We start from the raw sequence: 18,012 nt of genomic DNA on the forward strand, positions 1-18,012 counted from the left end.
CTGTCTGACTTATTTCACTAAGCATAATACCCTCCAGGTCCATCCCTGTTGTTGCAAATGGCAAAATTTCATTCTTTTTTATGGCTGAGTAATATTTCATTGTAAATATATATACATCTTTTTTATTCAGTCATCTGTTGATAGACATTTGCCTAATACTCATTTTGAACTTTTTTTTTTTTTTTAGTATTGCTAATATAGGTTGGCTTTTTATGGAATGAGGGACTGATTGTCAGTTCATGCTAATCTTTTGTCTTCACCTGAAGTTTGGTTCCAAATGCCAATATGATGTCTTATACATCTTTGTGTGTAGTTAATACTCAGTAAATATTGTTAATTGATTATTATAGTGCTTGCCATGGTTTGTCAGGTACAGACATAATTGTCTTTGGTCTAGTGTTTTTAGAATCCTTGGTGGAGCCTTATTTCTGATAGTGAGTTATTTTATCTGTCTGATTGTGTTCTGTTTGGCACATGGGTAAGTTTGGGGATAGAACAGACAGAATTTAAGATGGCTTTCATCATCATCACCTCCTGGTGTTCATGCCTTTGTGTAATTTCTTCCCCTTGAGTGTGAATAGAACCTTTCAATTCCTTTAATAAATAGAATATGACAAGTTTGATGAGATATAACTCCCATGATTATGTTATGTTATACAATACTCTATCTTAGCAGTCCCCAAATTTTTGGCACCGGGGACTGGTTTCATGGAAGGCAATTTTTCCATGCACGGGGTGGAGGGGGTGGGGTGGGGATGGTTCAGGTGGTAATGAGAGCAATGGGGAGTGGCAGGGGGGAGCAGCAGATGAAGCTTCACTGGCTCTCCCGCCGCTCACCTCCTGCTGTGCAGCCCAATTCCTACCAATCTGTGGCTTGGGTGTTGGGGACCCTTGCTCTATTTTGTTAGCAGACTCACTCCAGAGATTCTTCTTGCTGCCTTGACTAAGTGCCATGTTAAGGAAACACACATGGCAAGGAACTATGGGTGGCCTCTAGGAGATGAGGGCAATATCTAGAAGTTGAGTGCAACCTGTAGCTGACAACCACCAAGAAGGCAGGTCCTCAGTCCTTCTAATGCAAGGAAATAAAGACTACCAACAATCTAAGAAAGTTTGGAAGTAAATTCTTCCCCAGTGTAGTCTCAAGATGATAACATAACTCAGTCAACTTTTTTTTTTTTTTTTTGTGGTACGCAGGCCTCTCACTGTTGTGGCCTCTCCCATTGTGGAGCACAGGCTCTGGACGCACAGGCTCAGCAGCCATGGCTCATGGGCACAGCCGCTCCGCGGCATGTGGGATCCTCCCAGACCGGGGCACGAACCCGTGTCCCCTGCATCGGCGGGCGGACTCTCAACCAATGTGCCACCAGGGAAGCCCAACCCAGTCAACTTTTGATTTCAGCCATTGAGACCCTGAGCAGAGCAGCCTGCTAAGCCATGACCCACCTCATAAATCTTGGAAACTGTGAAATAATGAATCTGAGTTGTTTTAAGCTGCTACATTTGTAATAATTTTTTAACACAGCAATAGGATTCTATTATAGGGGAAGTTGTTTTGATACCCTGAAGTTCCCTAAGGTAAGTCAGTTCTTCCTTGCCTGGAAAAGGCAAGGAAAAATTAGTGGGTCTATTAGAGATATTATAAAGAGAAATAGTGGTGGCATAGAACAAAGGCATAGACATCCTCAGGTTGTTTAGGAGACAAAGTATAGAAATGTCATTTTTATATGGATAGCTGCAAGTAACTTATCATTCCCTTTTAAAATGTATACCTAGACGCCTTCACACTCATATATAAAGTATGACATTGAAAACAAAATAACAATTGCTTTAGTAATAATCACATTGAACCAGTTAGGTGTATATTGAAAGCTGATATGTTTTTAACTAATATTTCATTATGAGGACCAAAATTTCTTTTTGCAAAGTGACTTAGGTCTCATATAGGATATTGTCATTAGGAGAACTACCAGGATAGACACTATCTCCACTTCTTTGATACCATAGTCAAAATTGATGCCTTTGTGTTAATTATTTTTTAAATTAATTTATTTTTCTGGAGGTGGAAGGAATGGAGTAGGACTAAAGCTGCAATTGATTAAAAAAAGCAAGTCACTCATATTAACTTAGAGAAGCAGGTGTTTGTTTGGTATTTTGTGGTGGAGAGTCTTTCTATTGTTTTCTGTTCTCAAAATGTTTATGGAGTGGTCTTTTTATTGTCTTGTTCCATTGTGGTTACAGATGAACTTGTCTGATGTAAGTGTTCTGTGAAAAATACTTATTTTCACAGAAAAACACCACAGCATAATCTTTAGGACCAAGCTAACTTTAAACTGACAGCAGTCATTTTTTTTTTTCTTTTTCATCAATAAGAGGTGAGTATGCTTGTACATACGTCTTTTTGCACATCTGTGAGAATATCTCAAGGTGGAACCCTGGGCCAAAGGGAAAATACAAACAACTTTACTGAATACAAATGACATTATTGCCCTCCAAAAATGGCTGCACTCATTTATAATCTCATCTGTAATGACTGGATTTCTTCTCAGCATCTGGTTTTTTAATTTATAATTTGCTTGTCAATTCCCCTTAATTGTTATAATATTTCTTGGAAGTAAACTTCATTATTATTACTATTGTCATTATCATTATTGTTTTTCCTGTTCTTTGTATTCTGAGTTACCATAGCGATATTCTAATTTTATTTATTTATTTATTTTTAATCTTTTGACTCTCTTTACCCATTTCTCCCATTCCCCAGCCCTGCTTCTGGCAACTACCAATCTGTTCTCTATATCAATGAGTTTTTTGTTTGCTTGTTTGCTTTTTGTTTGTTTTTGTTTTGGATTCCACATATAAGAGATATCATATGGTATTGTCTTTCTCTTTCTGACTTATTTCCCTTAGCATAATGCTTTCAAACTCCATCCGTGTTGTCAAAAATGGCAACATTTCATTATTTTTTATAGCTGAATAATATCCATTGTATATATGTATCACACCTTCTTTATCCATTCACCCATTGATGAACACTTAGGTTGTTTCCATATCTTGCCTATTGTAAATAGTGCTGCAATAAATATTGGTGACACATATATTTTTCTGAGTTAGTGTTTTCATTTTCTTCAGTCAAATCCCCAGAAATGGAATTGCTGGATCATATGGTAGTTTTATTTTTAATTTTTTGAGGAAACTCAAAACTGTTTTCTATAGTGGTGGCATCAATGTACATTGCCACCAACAGTCCTCAAGGGTTCCCTTTTATCCACAACCTCACCAACACTCGTTTCTTGTGTTTTTGATTATAGCCATCATTATCATTTTATTTTTCCCTGGTCCTTGTATTCTGAGTTATGAATTGTCTTAAATATTTCATTATAACAATATTCTAATATTCTAATTAGGAAAGAATTATATCAAGTTACAGATATTAGTTGATTAAGTAAATTCAAAGCAACCTAAGTGTTAAAAAAAAATCAACGATTACTATTTTAGGCCATGACTTAGTCCTCCAACCTTAATGAATGAGCTAAGATGATTTATTCAACTAACTAAATAGAATAGATAGTAATATTTTTTCTCCTATCCATAAAGCAAAGTTAGAAGAAGAAATTTGGACTTTGTTATGGACTGAAGTTTGTGTCCCCCTATCCCAAATTCATATGTCGAATATCTAATCACCAGTGTGATGGTATTTGGAGATGTGCCTTTGGTACATACACAGTCATGCATGTGGAGCCCTCATTAATGGAATTAGTGTCAGAAGAAGTGACATCAGAGAGCTTGCATCCTTTCTCTTTGTTTTGTGCCATGTGAGGACACAAGGAGAATTTGGCTGTCCATAAAGCAGAAAGAGGGACCTCACCAGCCACCAAATCTGCAGATACCCTGATCTCAAACTTCCCAGGCTCCACAACTGTGAGAAATATATATTTATTGTTTAAGCCATTCATTCTATGGTAAATTGTTATAGCAACCCAAACCAAGACAATTTTCTTTTGGAAAATTTTTTAAAATGTACACTGTATGTACTTATATATATTTTATTTTCTCTTTTCTAATTAAATGTACATACTAAGAAATAATTAAATCTGATGACAATTATTAGTACATAACTCAAATCTACTAAACACTGAAGAAAATATATAAAATTACATAAAACTTTTGCTTAATTTAAAAATCACCTATTTTAATTATATCTTAATTACACACACATATATATTTAGTAACTAGTATACAGTTTTAGCTGATACTTAGCAAGAGTAACTAGAACAATTGAATTCTTCTAAATAGTTAAAACATTGAATCAAAGCCACATTAATATTATAAAATCAGTATTAATATTGTACACTGTGCAATAACTTTAGATAGATGTTATGAAAATCACATTTTACACAATATAAGAAATAAATGAAGAGGGTAAATAATTAGGGTGAATAAGTAAATAAGTATGGTGAAACTTAAATCCAGATGTTAATTTCTCTTTGACAGCTGGGACTGATGGTGATCTTCATGACCAGTTGATTTCTATTGGCTCATCTAGAGTAACGTTATTCTGTCTTAGATCAATGTTTAATATCTAAAAAAAAATAAAATGGTAATTAATTGCTTAATCAGAACCGTTTTTTAAACAAAAACTAATTCCATAAATAAATGCTCTATTAGTAAACAGGTATAGCTTGTTTTTCTTTTCCATTTTGATTAATTTTTTTTTCAGAGAGTTCACAACCATTTCAGTAATAGTCTCACCCAACCCACCCATTATACAGATGATGAAAATAAGTCTCAGAGGGGGAGAATCGTTGTCAAAATACAACTAAAAACTGAGACTATTAACCAATTATCTTATTTCTACTACTTTACTCTTTCTCCATGACTCCTAAATATGCAGTTATTCATAACTGCACTACATAGATCTCTATGCATTCCGCCCTCAAATATTATCCAGTCATCTAGAGACAAAACTTAGATTTTAGAAATATGTTTTCTTTTACATCAATCTTAAAGGGCTTTAACATGCTGAATTTATTGCCAATGATTTCATTGTGCATGTTACTTTCTTTCACTGGAGAGAATCTCTGTCAGACCATATAGGGACTAAGTATGGAGGTGACCAATTAAGCCACTGTACTAGAGACATCTAGAGACAAAACTTAGATTTTAGAAATATGTTTTCTTTTACATCAATCTTAAAGGGCTTTAACATGCTGAATTTATTGCCAATGATTTCATTGTGCATGTTACTTTCTTTCACTGGAGAGAATCTCTGTCAGACCATATAGGGACTAAGTATGGAGGTGACCAATTAAGCCACTGTACTCAAACAATCATCTGTAATCTTTTTATAATATGTCGATTTCATTAGATTTTTCCATTGCTCCAATAGACTCACATGACTCTCAGTGCCTTAGCTCAGAAAGTTGAATTCAGTCATCAAATATGCAAGAGAAGAAGAAAACCAACATTTCTTTACTGCTAAACAAATACCAAACACTCACTGGGGAATTTATAAAATTTATTCTTCACTAAAGCACAGCGTCTTAGGATTTATTTCCCATGCTTCATAATAGAAGAGTTTGAAAGGTAAATAATTTTTTTTAGTATCTATTAGGTTTGAAACTGATCCATCTTACACCAAAACCTAACTTAGTTCCTTTATATCAAAAGTGAAAAACAAGCAGCACCTCACATAGATTTTAATACCTGTACAGATGGCAACTAGGCATAATTGCTGCTAGGAAAGTGTTTTAAAAATTCTATTGATAGAGCAATTAAATGTCCTTTGCATATAATTTCTACACTCATGGAAAGCGCAACCAAAATAGAGAAAGAATTTGACTACTCCCTCCTTTTCCCATATATCTATAAAAACTCAGAAAACAGTAGATGCTCATAAATATTTGTATTATTTAAATACACTTAGAAGGGACTACTCCTTTGTTAGTAAAGTTAATATCTTCTTTTGGAATCATTGAGATAATGAACCATGTAAAAATTTATTCTTAATATTTAAAATTCTTTGTGAATGTGTTTGAAAGCAGTGGAATGAACTTTTCTTTATAAGTGGTGTTTTTTATGCCAAGTATTTGGTCAAAATTATCTTGAAATAATACTTGATATGTTAAAATATCTTGTTTGACCTTGTTCAGCTGACTGTATTTAGTTTACTTTTATAGTAAAAATTGTGAGCTTTATTTTTCACCATTGTTGTAGTAAATAAGAACAAGAAAAAATGTAAGGAAAACCAGTGTTCTTTAATCTCATTGAACATTGGGCTGTTCAGAAAAACTGATTTCTAATTATGATTGATAATCATTGACTATTCCTGAGGAATTAATTTTCCGTTTTAAAGATTCCATTTCTTAGTTTGCCATATAAGACCACTGGACTAAATCATTGATTCCCTTACTTTGGAATTTTATAAACAGGTGAAATTTTAAAAGAAGAAAAATGGTGGTGAGGTGGTGGGTTATCAACTTTTATTTTACCATGGAGGATCATTAAATATATAAAACTCTAATTTTCCAACCTTGATAGAATTTAAAGAAATAGAAGTATTTTAATGCCAAAGTAGTAATTAAGAAATAGTTGCATATTAAAGGTGAAATTCTGATTGCCTACAGAACAGCAATAACAATAGGATAGATGCTAAATTTCAATTGGAAGAAACGGCTTCTCAGGTGCTGTTCAACTCTTACATCTTGTACAATTTATGAAAACCTAAAATTATGCCCAAGATACAGTTACTATTTTTTTAAGTTGTAGTCAGACAAACAACTAGCTATTTTGTAAGTTAAATTCATCCAAAGTGTTTAGTTGATAAAAAGCTAATTGTTTTTATTCAACTTTAAACACAAACAAGTATGTGTACACACAGTCAAAGTTTTAGCAGTGCAGATGTAGCCTTAAACTTGGATCAAAGACTTTAAACAGTTAGCTGGCTTCTAGAATATATGTTCTTTGAAATCTACTTTCACAGAATTTAAGACTGGAAGGAGTTTAAGAGGTTGTTTACTTGCATATTCTTACTGAACTGTAAGGAAAAAGAAGTCCTGAAATTATTTATTCAACATAAAAAGCTCGTTACTAGCAGCAAAGAGATTTTAACATAAGAATCCTGACTCCTTTGGGTAAATCATATGCTCACGCAGCTCTATGTCAAATTATTCATAGATGCTAATAGACAGTTCTATTAATTTTGCAAGGATTTTCAAGTATATTTTATCTAAGACATATTAAATGTTCAAATGTGAACATTTTGGTTTTGAAAGGTATTAGCTTTTTTTTTTTTTTTTTTGCAGTACACTGGCCTCTCACTGTTGTGGCCTCTCCCGTTGCGGAACACAGGCTCCGGACGCGCAGGCTCAGCGGCCATGGCTCACGGGACCGGCCGCCCTGCAGCATGTGGGATCCTCCAGGACCGGGGCACGAACCTGTGTCCCCTGCATCAGCAGGCGGACTCTCAACCACCACGCCACCAGGGAAGCCCCAGGTATTAGGTTTTGAGGGATGAAAATGATTTAAAGATTTAATGCAAATTTAACTTTGCTTTGATTATATCAGAACAATTATAAAATAGATGCCCTTAGGTTGATTTATATGTTACCAAGGATGATAATATGGAAATAGATATGGATGTTTAATGAAAATAAATAAACAAGGAAGCAATAGTTGACCCATAATTATGTTTCTTTAGGGCTAAAAAATACAAGACATTCATGTAGACGTTTTGAATAGCTCCATTTAAAAAAGAAACGTCTTCTTACATCACTTACCTCCAGGTCTGGGTTTTCAAAGTTAACAGACTCTTTATTTCCATTATATATGAGATTAACCTCACTAACAGGAGTCTTTTCTTTCCCCCATATATGTATGTATCCAAGCCGCATTTCATTTTTGCTTATGTAACTATTTTTCAGTATAGTGCTTGTTAAGATGGTCTATAAAGACAAAGAAAAAGAAATTAAACCCTTCATCTAGCAAAAGCAATTAAATCTTTAAAAAGCATATATCTGTTAACCAAAATGTATCTCATAGTATAGCAAATTGTTTATTCATATATTTGAAAAGAGGTATGTTATATAATATATAAAAAATATGTAAATATAAAATACAGCATAAAACTTCAAATATTATTTAACACAATTGCAAATAAATGATCTGTAGTGACTACATACCTTGTTTAAATTAAATTGTACAAAGAAATATAGGTCTCTTTCATAGGTGTCTATAGAGAAAAAAAAAAGAGTGATGTATTTATATTTCCAAAGAAGAGCAATAGTAAATACTAGTACTGTATATTTTGCTTTTCTTTCACAGTAAAAGGGTACCAAATACCATCAATGTATATTTAATCTTCTCTAAGTTTATATATCTTATTTGAACACAGTCCAAGGAGCACTGAAATATGAAGGATGAGTCACCAGAGAGGGTACTAGATGGATGGGTAAGTTGGTGTGTGCCTGTTTGTATGTAGGAGAGTAACACTAACGCAGTGGCACATGTAAAATCACTTTCACACAGCTCTGGGAGGGTGGAAGAAGTGTAAGAATAAAGAGAATTGGGTGTGATAGTCATGGACACCTACTGGCCACCTCAGTGACTGACAATAAAATAATATTATAAAGAAAAGAGAACATGATGGTAACTTATCCTAGTGGCATTTGAGAAAAATATTCAATTGTGAGAGATTATTTCAGGTCAGCTGAAATCAAACTGATAAAACACAGGCTTTATACCCAGCTCTTTAAATAAGATGTAATCTTGCCAAATTTAAAATCAGTTTAAAAAATAATCTTAGAACTAAAATTTATTATTTAGTATTTGTTATTCTAAGTACTTTATCACAATGCTGTAAGAGACATGTATTATTATTACTCTCACTGTATAAAAGAGGAAAAGAAAAAAATACATGGCCAAAAGTGAAACAACTAATTATTATCAAGTCTAGACTTATGTCCAGTTTTCTCTGACTTATATGATTGTGTCATATGTAAAACCAAACAAACGTGTAAGACAAAAAGGCAAAGGTAGAGTCAAATGCATGACTAAAACAAGTATTAGGATAACACTGAAAAAGCAACAAATTTTAATTCTCTTTTCCACTTATGCATGCCAGCATTATATTCATTAATTCTCGGGAAAAAATTGCTTAATTTGAGACTAATTGTGCCTATATTAAAATTAAATGATATTCTGCCCCAAACTTTCTCTGTGTATATTAATGTATACATCACTTATTTAATATACATTTTGAGGCAAAATTTTTAGTCTTAATTTTAAATATATAATTATAGCTTAAGTTTTTAAGAGCAATTTTAAAAGTACAAATCAATGAGAGAAAACAAAAGTGAAGCTATTAAGAGGATATGAACGGTTTTGCTGTTTTGCTGTTTTCAATGAATAAGAGAAAGATACCACATATGAACTTAGTCCAGAGTAGACATATGTCTATTTCACTAAGATGAGTAGGACAAATTAATATTTTACTAAGCTACAATTTCATTAGCTAGAACAGTCAAAATTTACTTAATGTATACACATTTCAAAATAAGTTTATTTTGCTTTATTTTTTTTTTGAGAAAAAATATGTCTACAAATAATAGTGATTGGGACAGAGTAAAGGGAGCAAGTAGGTGATTAAATAGTTAATTCCAGTAGGTGATTGTAAGTAAAGGAAAAAAACCTGTAAGTTAGTGATCACTCAAGAGAGTAGGTTTGCTTAACCACAAAATCAAGCAGGCTTGCTTAGCAACAAAACCATACAGCATAAGCATGAGACATGCCCCAAAACAATAAAACAATGGTGGAATGAGACCCACATCCTGCCCAGTGAGGTCAGTAAGTTAATGATTCCTAGGACATGCTTTTCTGACCACACTAAAACAAAAATATAAGGAAAAGGTGACATTATACTGAAACCTGAGATGATTTACCATATTTTAGTATATGTTACCGCCTTTTTGCTCATTTCCATTGTGCCATGACAGTCCCGGTTTGACCATGTAGGGACCAGAAAACTTCCCAGCCCCATGAAGGAAGCTTGACATCTATTCAAGAATGAGGAAGAAGGTGGTCTTCTCCCCCTCCCCATTTTTCCTTTGATTATAAAACTGTAGCCCACTAAGTTCCCTGCGTGGCACCCTCTTGCCTGCCTGCTTGTAAACCTCACAAGCATCCTATTCTAATGAATCATTTCTTATCTATCACTTTGCCTCTCGTTTAATACTTTCTGTCCTGAGACATAAAGAACTGGAGCTCCTTGGAGCCCACCAAGACGTATTTCTAAGATTTCAATAGTATTCCGTAAATTTTAAATGTACTTAAAAAAGGAAATCATTTAGATATCATCTAGTTTATCGAGTAGATTGGCAAGCTTGCTGTGAGAGAAGACTTCTTTGGAGATTCTGATCTAATAAATCCAGAGACTCCGAGCATTTGTTATGTATTGTTTTTGCTGTTCACTCAAGAAATTTCAGGGGATTAGTTGAGATCTTTATACTTAATTATAACAAATATACTGAGATTGTGAAATGGAACCAAAAAAGTAAATGTAATGGGCCAGAACAATTTTGTATGCTTTCATGAAGAGAACAGAGAGAAATATATGAATTATGTTCAGTTACTTTCCAGTGATAAAACAAAAAATCTGCCATGAATCTTCCATAGGGTAAAGGTTATACCAAGTTCTTTCATCTGCTATCTTAGTTTGATAGAAAGAGCTGGAAAAAAAAAATTCTAAGAGAAGCTTTGTCCCCATTACTGTTAAAACAAATTAACTTAATTTGTTAGAGAGTAAGATTCAAATATCCCAAGACAAGCATGCAAATTATGTATAACTCAACTTTGCATCCCTGGGAAATTGTAGGCAAATTCAAAGTGCCTCTTGCCGGGCCCAGTGAGGCAGAAAGGTTGCAAACTTTTTAGAACCTCCCTTAATGTATTAATGAAGTTCAGGGCTCTGAAAACATATGATTTTAACTAATAGCAGTTGAGTTCTTCACCTTCTAAATCACAAAATACTAGGAAGAGGTAATTTTATTTTTGAGTCTTGCTTATTATCATATGATTCTTATATCACTTTCTGATATGCTTTACTCACTAATAAATTCCTATTTATTATGTTTGCAGAATATTAACTATGATTTACCTGAAAAGATGAAAGATGTCTTTGCTATTAATGAAAAATCTCTCATCTATGGATAATTTATTTAAATTGCAGTGAACTGCCCTATAGCTCCACACAGATGTTAGTTTTTAAGACAAAGATTTGTGTCAAGAGAATGCTCAGAAGTCCCATCTAGCAGAGCTGGCACTACTAATGGCAGTCAGTAAACCTAATCCTCTAACAGTGTTTATTTAACAGCATAATAATGACCTGGGGGCATTTTACTCAAAGGCAGATTCCTGGGCCTCTCCCCAGATTAATGGAATTTAGATGGGTCCCAGAATATGCATTCTTTACAAACTATCCCAGGTAGCAGAGCACGCACTGCTAAAAGTTTAGTAGTTCAGTCTGATTTTGAGGAGTAGCCATGGAGTAAACAAAGATTTAAGTTTAAATCTTTAAGCTTTTCATGTAAAAAACTGCTGAATATTAAAACAAAAACAAAACAAGAGCTATAGCCATTAAGCACAGAGAACAAGTTTGAGTTTTGTTTCTGAACTCTCATGTTTTAGAAGCATCCTTTGTGCATCAATATGTGCGCATGGGAACATGGATTTTCAGCTCAGTTGACCTCACACATACTGAGTGCCTATTATGTGAACAGCACTGGGCTAACTTCTGGGACTACAAAGATGATCAATATATCAGCCCTGCCCACACAAAACTCTTAGTCATCTAGACACTGATCACAGGGATTAAATATATTTAGGATAAGAAGAAAGTCTTTAAATATGTAGAAGTCTATTTTTTAAGTTGATTCAACTATTTATTAAACTCTTTTAGCTTTGAATAATATTATTGGCTTTTTATTCAGCTTCCAAAGTACTATAATAGGTAACAAAAAAGTAATGTGAGATAATATGTATGTTACCAGTTATATTTATCTCCTAAATGGAACACTTACCTATAGTCTCTCCATCATCCCAAAAGAGAGATCCTTGTGCCATCTGATTATCATCTGCAGCAACAATGAGCTTCATGTAATTTTTTCGACTATAAGAAAGAAATACAATTTTACCAAGGTTTATAGAGTAGCATATTTCTTGTTATGATATGACATCCATGTAAGTGTCCAAAGGAACACAGACTGTTTTAGGCAAAGAAAATAGAAGGATTTTCCTTTTTTAATGAGTTAATGGAAATTATACAAACCATAAAATCCTTCATATTTAATAGAAAATATCATGCATTTCTTTTTTTTTTTTTTGCGGTACGTGGGCCTCCCATTGCTGCGGCCTCTCCTGTCGCAGAGCACAGACTCCGGAGGCGCAGGCCCAGCAGCCATGGCTCATGGGCCCAGCCGCTCCGCGGCATGTGGGATCTTCCCAGACCGGGGCACGAACCCGCGTCCCCTGCAACGGCAGGCGGACCCTCAACCACTGCGCCACCGGGGAAGCCCGTATCATGCATTTCTTTGACATCAAGGATTCACCTACTGTAACAAATCAGAAGTGGCCTCATTTATAATTAAAACCATATTAAGTTTATTGATATATTTATTTATTCTTCTCTCTGATAATACTGTCATTGACCATTAAACATAAAGCTGTTTCAATAGCATGTTTTAATCTCATATGACTTAAGCTTTCCTCACATTTACATATATAAATCACTTGATTATCATTGGCAATTGTTAATAAGAATGTGAAGAGTAGCCAGAATTGCAAGTCTTTTCCTTGGATTGGACAGTACTTCCGAAGCTTGTGCCTACCATAGGCCTGTCTATGAACTAAATATCTGCTTCCATGCTCAGTATGCAAACTTGGTTTGACAGCCTCATATTGCTATGGAAGGATTTCTCAGACAAATGATGCTTAGCTATCTGCCTTTTCCAATCACAAGTGTTGAAGGTTATACTGCTATGGAAGTCTTCTAAAATATCCAGAATATCTAGAGTTCAAATCTCCACAGCAACTTTATATTTTCCATGTACAGATATTGGCATGTCTTAACATGCATGTATATATGCATTTCAATTCATAGTCACTGAGGTAAAAGATAAGTAGATCTTATTAGAAATATTAAAATCTGGTTTAACTCACAATTTCCTAACGTACTTAAAATAAGATTAAAAGAGTTTCACAAATTTCATTCTACCTTGTATATACAGTTGACCAATGAACAATGTGTATCCAAGTATCCACAGTTCCTCTGCATCCACAGATTCAACCGACCATGGACTGAGTAGTACTGTACTATTTACTATTGAAAAATATCCATGTAAAAGTGGACCCATGTGATTCAAACTCATGCTGTTCAAAGGTCCACGGTATACCTAAACCCAATATCTTATTTACTTTACCCACCTACACACACACACACACCCAGAACACCCAGAATGGCCTCTCTACTTGTCTCTCATAACATAAGGATTCCTCAAGACACAACTTATGAATGGTCTCCTCCATGAAACTCTCATTTCTCAGGTATAATCATTTTTCTCCTCTTCAACTGACATCAGGGTAAAATATTGATAGAAATGGATCTGGGTAGCTCCAGAAGCTAGAAAGAGTCTACTCATGCCAACTGGGGCTGTCAGCATGTAGATCACCACAAGAGTGAGTACAGCCTGAGATGAGAAGAGGAACAGAACTGAGTCCTCTAGAATCTCAATGTTTAAGCCAGGAATTTAGTCAGGGGAAATAGACTCTATGACTGGTCTCAGAAATTTGCTCTTACATCAGTCACAGGAGACAGAATGGACCCATGATCCATGGAAATAGGACATGTTGTTGACTGTGAAGGAGAGAATATCACATAAGGGGTCTTAGCAGATGATCAGTTATAGATGATAATGGATAGAAAATCTGAGTTACCTTTCATTGTTAAATGGGACAAGGTTGCTACAAATAGGTCTGGTTCTTCTGCAGACAGCAGAGGACTTAAATAGCGTGAAGGAGTAGTGATCTTGTCAATGGATATCTACATTTCATAGACTAAAGTGGGTCTGGGTATGTGTCACAGGACTGATGGAGGTAGAAAAGGGGGAGCGGAAAAGATGGAAGGAAAGAGAAGCCCTCTGAGCCATGTTTGCTTAAAGCTCACAGAAAAGTTCACTTAAAAAACATATTTTCATAAAGTAAATAATATTTCTTTCCAAATAGACTCAGAAAAAATGATGAGGTCTCACGTGAGACTGGCATTTAAAATACAAGACATCCGTTTATCAATACCTTTGCATGTTTACACAGAGGACATGAAGTTTCCACTGGTATTTTGGTTGGGGAAACATTCTATCATGTTGGAGGACAATTTTCCATGAGTTTCTCAAGTTTCTACATATTTTGCATACAGAAGCAATGACAGTTTTTCTGCCTTCAAAGCAAAGAATGGATGCTTTTGCTTACAGCCTATTATAAAAGATTGAGTTTCCAAAGTGTTGCCTTCCTTAGCTGTGACATAAGCCTCCTGGGTGGGCAGTATCCACCTAGGCCACTTGATGTCACCCATATGAGACTTGGGGGAAAGGGGCAACTGGAGCAAACATGAAGCTCATATTTCTTGCTATGCCAAGAGTAAGAAAGAACTTTGTCTCAGACCCAGAATCCATGAAACTGTGGCAGGCTAACCTGTAAGCTTGGAAGTAGGATAAAATCTCAGACCTTTCCCGGTTCTTGACAATTCTAGCATGCTGTCTCTCAAAATCTAATCTGAGTTCTGTGAACACTTCACTTACCTGTAAAATGTGTTTTGAGCAGCCTCTTGACAAGGTAGAATATAACCACCACGGACATGTAGATTTATTTCATATAAAGGAGCTGCAAATGTATGAAATTTTTCTCTGACACCAATATCTTTGCCCTGGAAATGACAGCGTTGGACAAAAGAACAAAACAATAAGAAGCAGAATCACCAGCAATATTGGTACTTGAGGGGGCACATTTATAGAATCAAATAATATACTTTTTAATTTAAAAAATAATAAAACCACAAACATTTATTCAGGAGCTCATGTTGTTAAAGCATGTACTTATTCCTTAGTTTATTGATAGCTTTGAAAGTAATTTACCACCGCTTGTTTTTGTGGTGCTCACATGAAGAAAATATATGGTTCTTGATGGGTCACAAAAGTTATTTTTGATTTGTCATATACATTATTCTTTAAAGGACTGTATTACTTTTAATGATCTTTCTGCATACCTAATAAAGGGCAATGACCTTTTTGTGTATACTGTATAATTTCCACGTTTATTTGGTAAAATAAATCAATGACTACATAAGAAACTATGGCAGAATAAATTAACTGTTTCACTGTTTGTTAATTTGATTCTGATATAATTAGCAAGAAATATCTTGCTCTTTTTAAGTGGAAAGGAAAACAAGTACGTTGTTAATAAAAAGGCTATAACTAAGTTGTTACCCATTTCTGTTTAGTCAATCCCCCAGAATTCCTTAACTACTTACTGTATGGTAATCAAACCACCGAGCATTAGGGACATAGCCTTCTACAGTGTCAGCGTACTAGAATTTAAAGACATAGTCATTAAAAACATATAAACCATGGAAAAATTATTTTGTGAACAAAAATATGTTGTAGGACTTACAGCTTCCAATACAGGGGTAACCATAAATGCTGGACCCCACAGGAACTGTTTGAATATATCCCAGGTTGGCTTTTCATTAAAGAACCTGGACAAAATATTTACAAAATTAAATCAAAGAAATTTATCTCTTCTGAATACCATAAAATAATTATTAAAATCACATTTTGCAGTATGGACTTTTGTGGATTGAAATGAAAATCAAAACATAAAAAATCAAAAACAATTTTATCACTTGGAATTCAGTGTGCAGTGTACAATACTTTATAAGTAAATCTAGACCATGACTAAACCTTCCAACAAAGCACAGAGTTGCCATGGATGTGTAAGACCGAGTGAGAAATCTCCTTTGAAGAGAACTCACATAAATTCAAATATTAACTTTGTCTAGTAGAAGATCAACAAACCAGGAAGCAAGAATTATAAACACTCTGGAAGAAAAGTGTGAGACAAATGTGTTTTAAGAATCTTAATTTGGTAACTTTAAAAAGAGTTTGCACATCCTATGTAAATTAAGCTAACTGAATAGTGAATTTATAAATCCTTAAATGTTCTTCCATTTGTTAATATTTTTCTGAGTTTGAGATATAAATGGCTGAAAAAACAAAATCTGCTTTTTATAGTTTGAGAATTGCAACTATTAAATGTCCACATTTTTTCTTTAATTGAAATGGAAGTATACATTTTTAATTTTTGTTCTTTTGTTTGTGTTTTGTTTTACTCTAAACTGAGATTAATGCTAAATTGGACTGCTGGGTTCTTCCTCTATGTACTTCCTATGGGAACAAAAACCCAGAAGTTCTCAGCAGGACAAGAGTCTGCATAGTTAATAATAATGTTTCTGGCTGGGGACTCAGACCAGTGCTGATACTCCAGCTCTTCTGGAAAGTTAATAGGGAGAAGACAAAGAGGAAAATTCTAGAAATAAAAGAGGAAAGAGTTTAATAAAATGTTACCAGAAATAAAGAAGGGATTACGGTAATAAATTACTAGAGGATAATTTGAACCTAGGAAGTATTTTTTTCCCTTTTTTTTGGAAAGTTGGATATTTTATTATTAGAACAGAAGGCATATTGATCTACTTATTATTTTGGTAATTTTATCTTGGCTACTACTGTTTAATTTGAGTAAATATTCGCTGTTTATTTTTTACTGATTTATCAATGGTGAAATCTAACAAATCACCCCAATCAATTACTCTGGTAATATAGGGCACACAAGAAGCTAAATATATCATGATTATTTCAAGGGTTTTTTTGTATTTATGGTTGAATGTGTGGGGGTTTTTTTTTGTAACATCCATAAGAAATTGCTTGTATTTGCCTTAAAAATAGAACAGGCTAAAATTTTTGCAACTATACTCCATAGAATAGAATTTCAATATTTGGTCATATATCAGTTTGAGCTTCAAGGAGTAAATCCAAAACAATTGTCACAGAGAATGGTAGAACTGTTCTAGGGTACCCAATTAGAACACCTCTAGGAGGAGTTGGATGGTCTTCTTAGTCAGGCATTTGTATATGGTGGATTTACTTAACTGCTGTAAACTTCAATTAAGTCAACCATAATTTAGAGATATACTTATTTCCAAGACCTTTTGTAAACACTCAATGTAATAAGGTATGTAAATTCTCTCAAACAATACCTGGTATACTATAGTTATTCCTAAGAATTATTACTTTTTAAAAACTGATTGTGTTTCATTTTTAATGGCATATATTAGTCTGTTTATTAGTAGATTTATTTATGTAAATGCTTATTAACCCAAAATGTACACTTAAATAACAATGAAAAAGTTTTCAATTTAAAATGTTTTATATGGCAGTATAACTGATTACTAAGTAAATTAAATGAAAGCTATCTCTCTCTGTGATAGGAAAAAAAAATTGTGCTTACTCATGCAAAAGGGGTCTGATAACAGTGCCACCATGAGCATGAATTTCATGCATCTGTGTATAGAAATAGGGCAATAAAGTGTATCTAATATTTAGAATATTCCTTGACATTTCAGAAAAAGTTGCATTCCAGGAAGCAGGATGTTTTCTCTGAAACAAAGCAAAATGAAAGTGTCATAAGCTGTTGTCCTTGTTTAAATCATAATTTTCAAATACATATTTGAAGAATAAAAAATAAGGCATAATTTAATTCACTGTCATGTGCTACATCACAAAAACCTTATGGAATAGTTATTTCTATCTCATACAGTGGAAAGAGAAAGCATAACTAATATTTTAATAAGAAAATGCAAATTAAGTCCATGGCTTGATTTCATTTAGGTGAACATATGTAAAGAGCAGTTCACAT

At 34.0% G+C, this 18,012-nt stretch overlaps 1 protein-coding gene across 1 annotated transcript in view; it reads right to left on the bottom strand.

Annotated features, from left to right (window-relative positions):
- Positions 1–4,510: 4,510 nt before the first annotated feature.
- The window catches only part of SI (sucrase-isomaltase), a gene marked incomplete at both ends in the record, with an annotated part of 98,762 nt that continues 85,260 nt past the window's right edge, over positions 4,511–18,012 (bottom strand). Inside the window, 8 exons of the mRNA XM_079923371.1 lie at positions 4,511–4,579; positions 7,776–7,940; positions 8,178–8,227; positions 12,072–12,160; positions 14,844–14,968; positions 15,572–15,628; positions 15,712–15,796; positions 17,605–17,753. Of these exons, the coding sequence (XP_079779497.1) occupies positions 4,511–4,579; positions 7,776–7,940; positions 8,178–8,227; positions 12,072–12,160; positions 14,844–14,968; positions 15,572–15,628; positions 15,712–15,796; positions 17,605–17,753 (789 nt within the window). The remainder of the gene's footprint in view (positions 4,580–7,775; positions 7,941–8,177; positions 8,228–12,071; positions 12,161–14,843; positions 14,969–15,571; positions 15,629–15,711; positions 15,797–17,604; positions 17,754–18,012) is intronic.

Source organism: Stenella coeruleoalba (assembly GCF_951394435.1).
Source record: "Stenella coeruleoalba genome assembly, chromosome: 5".
Taxonomy (NCBI): Eukaryota; Metazoa; Chordata; class Mammalia; order Artiodactyla; family Delphinidae; genus Stenella; species Stenella coeruleoalba.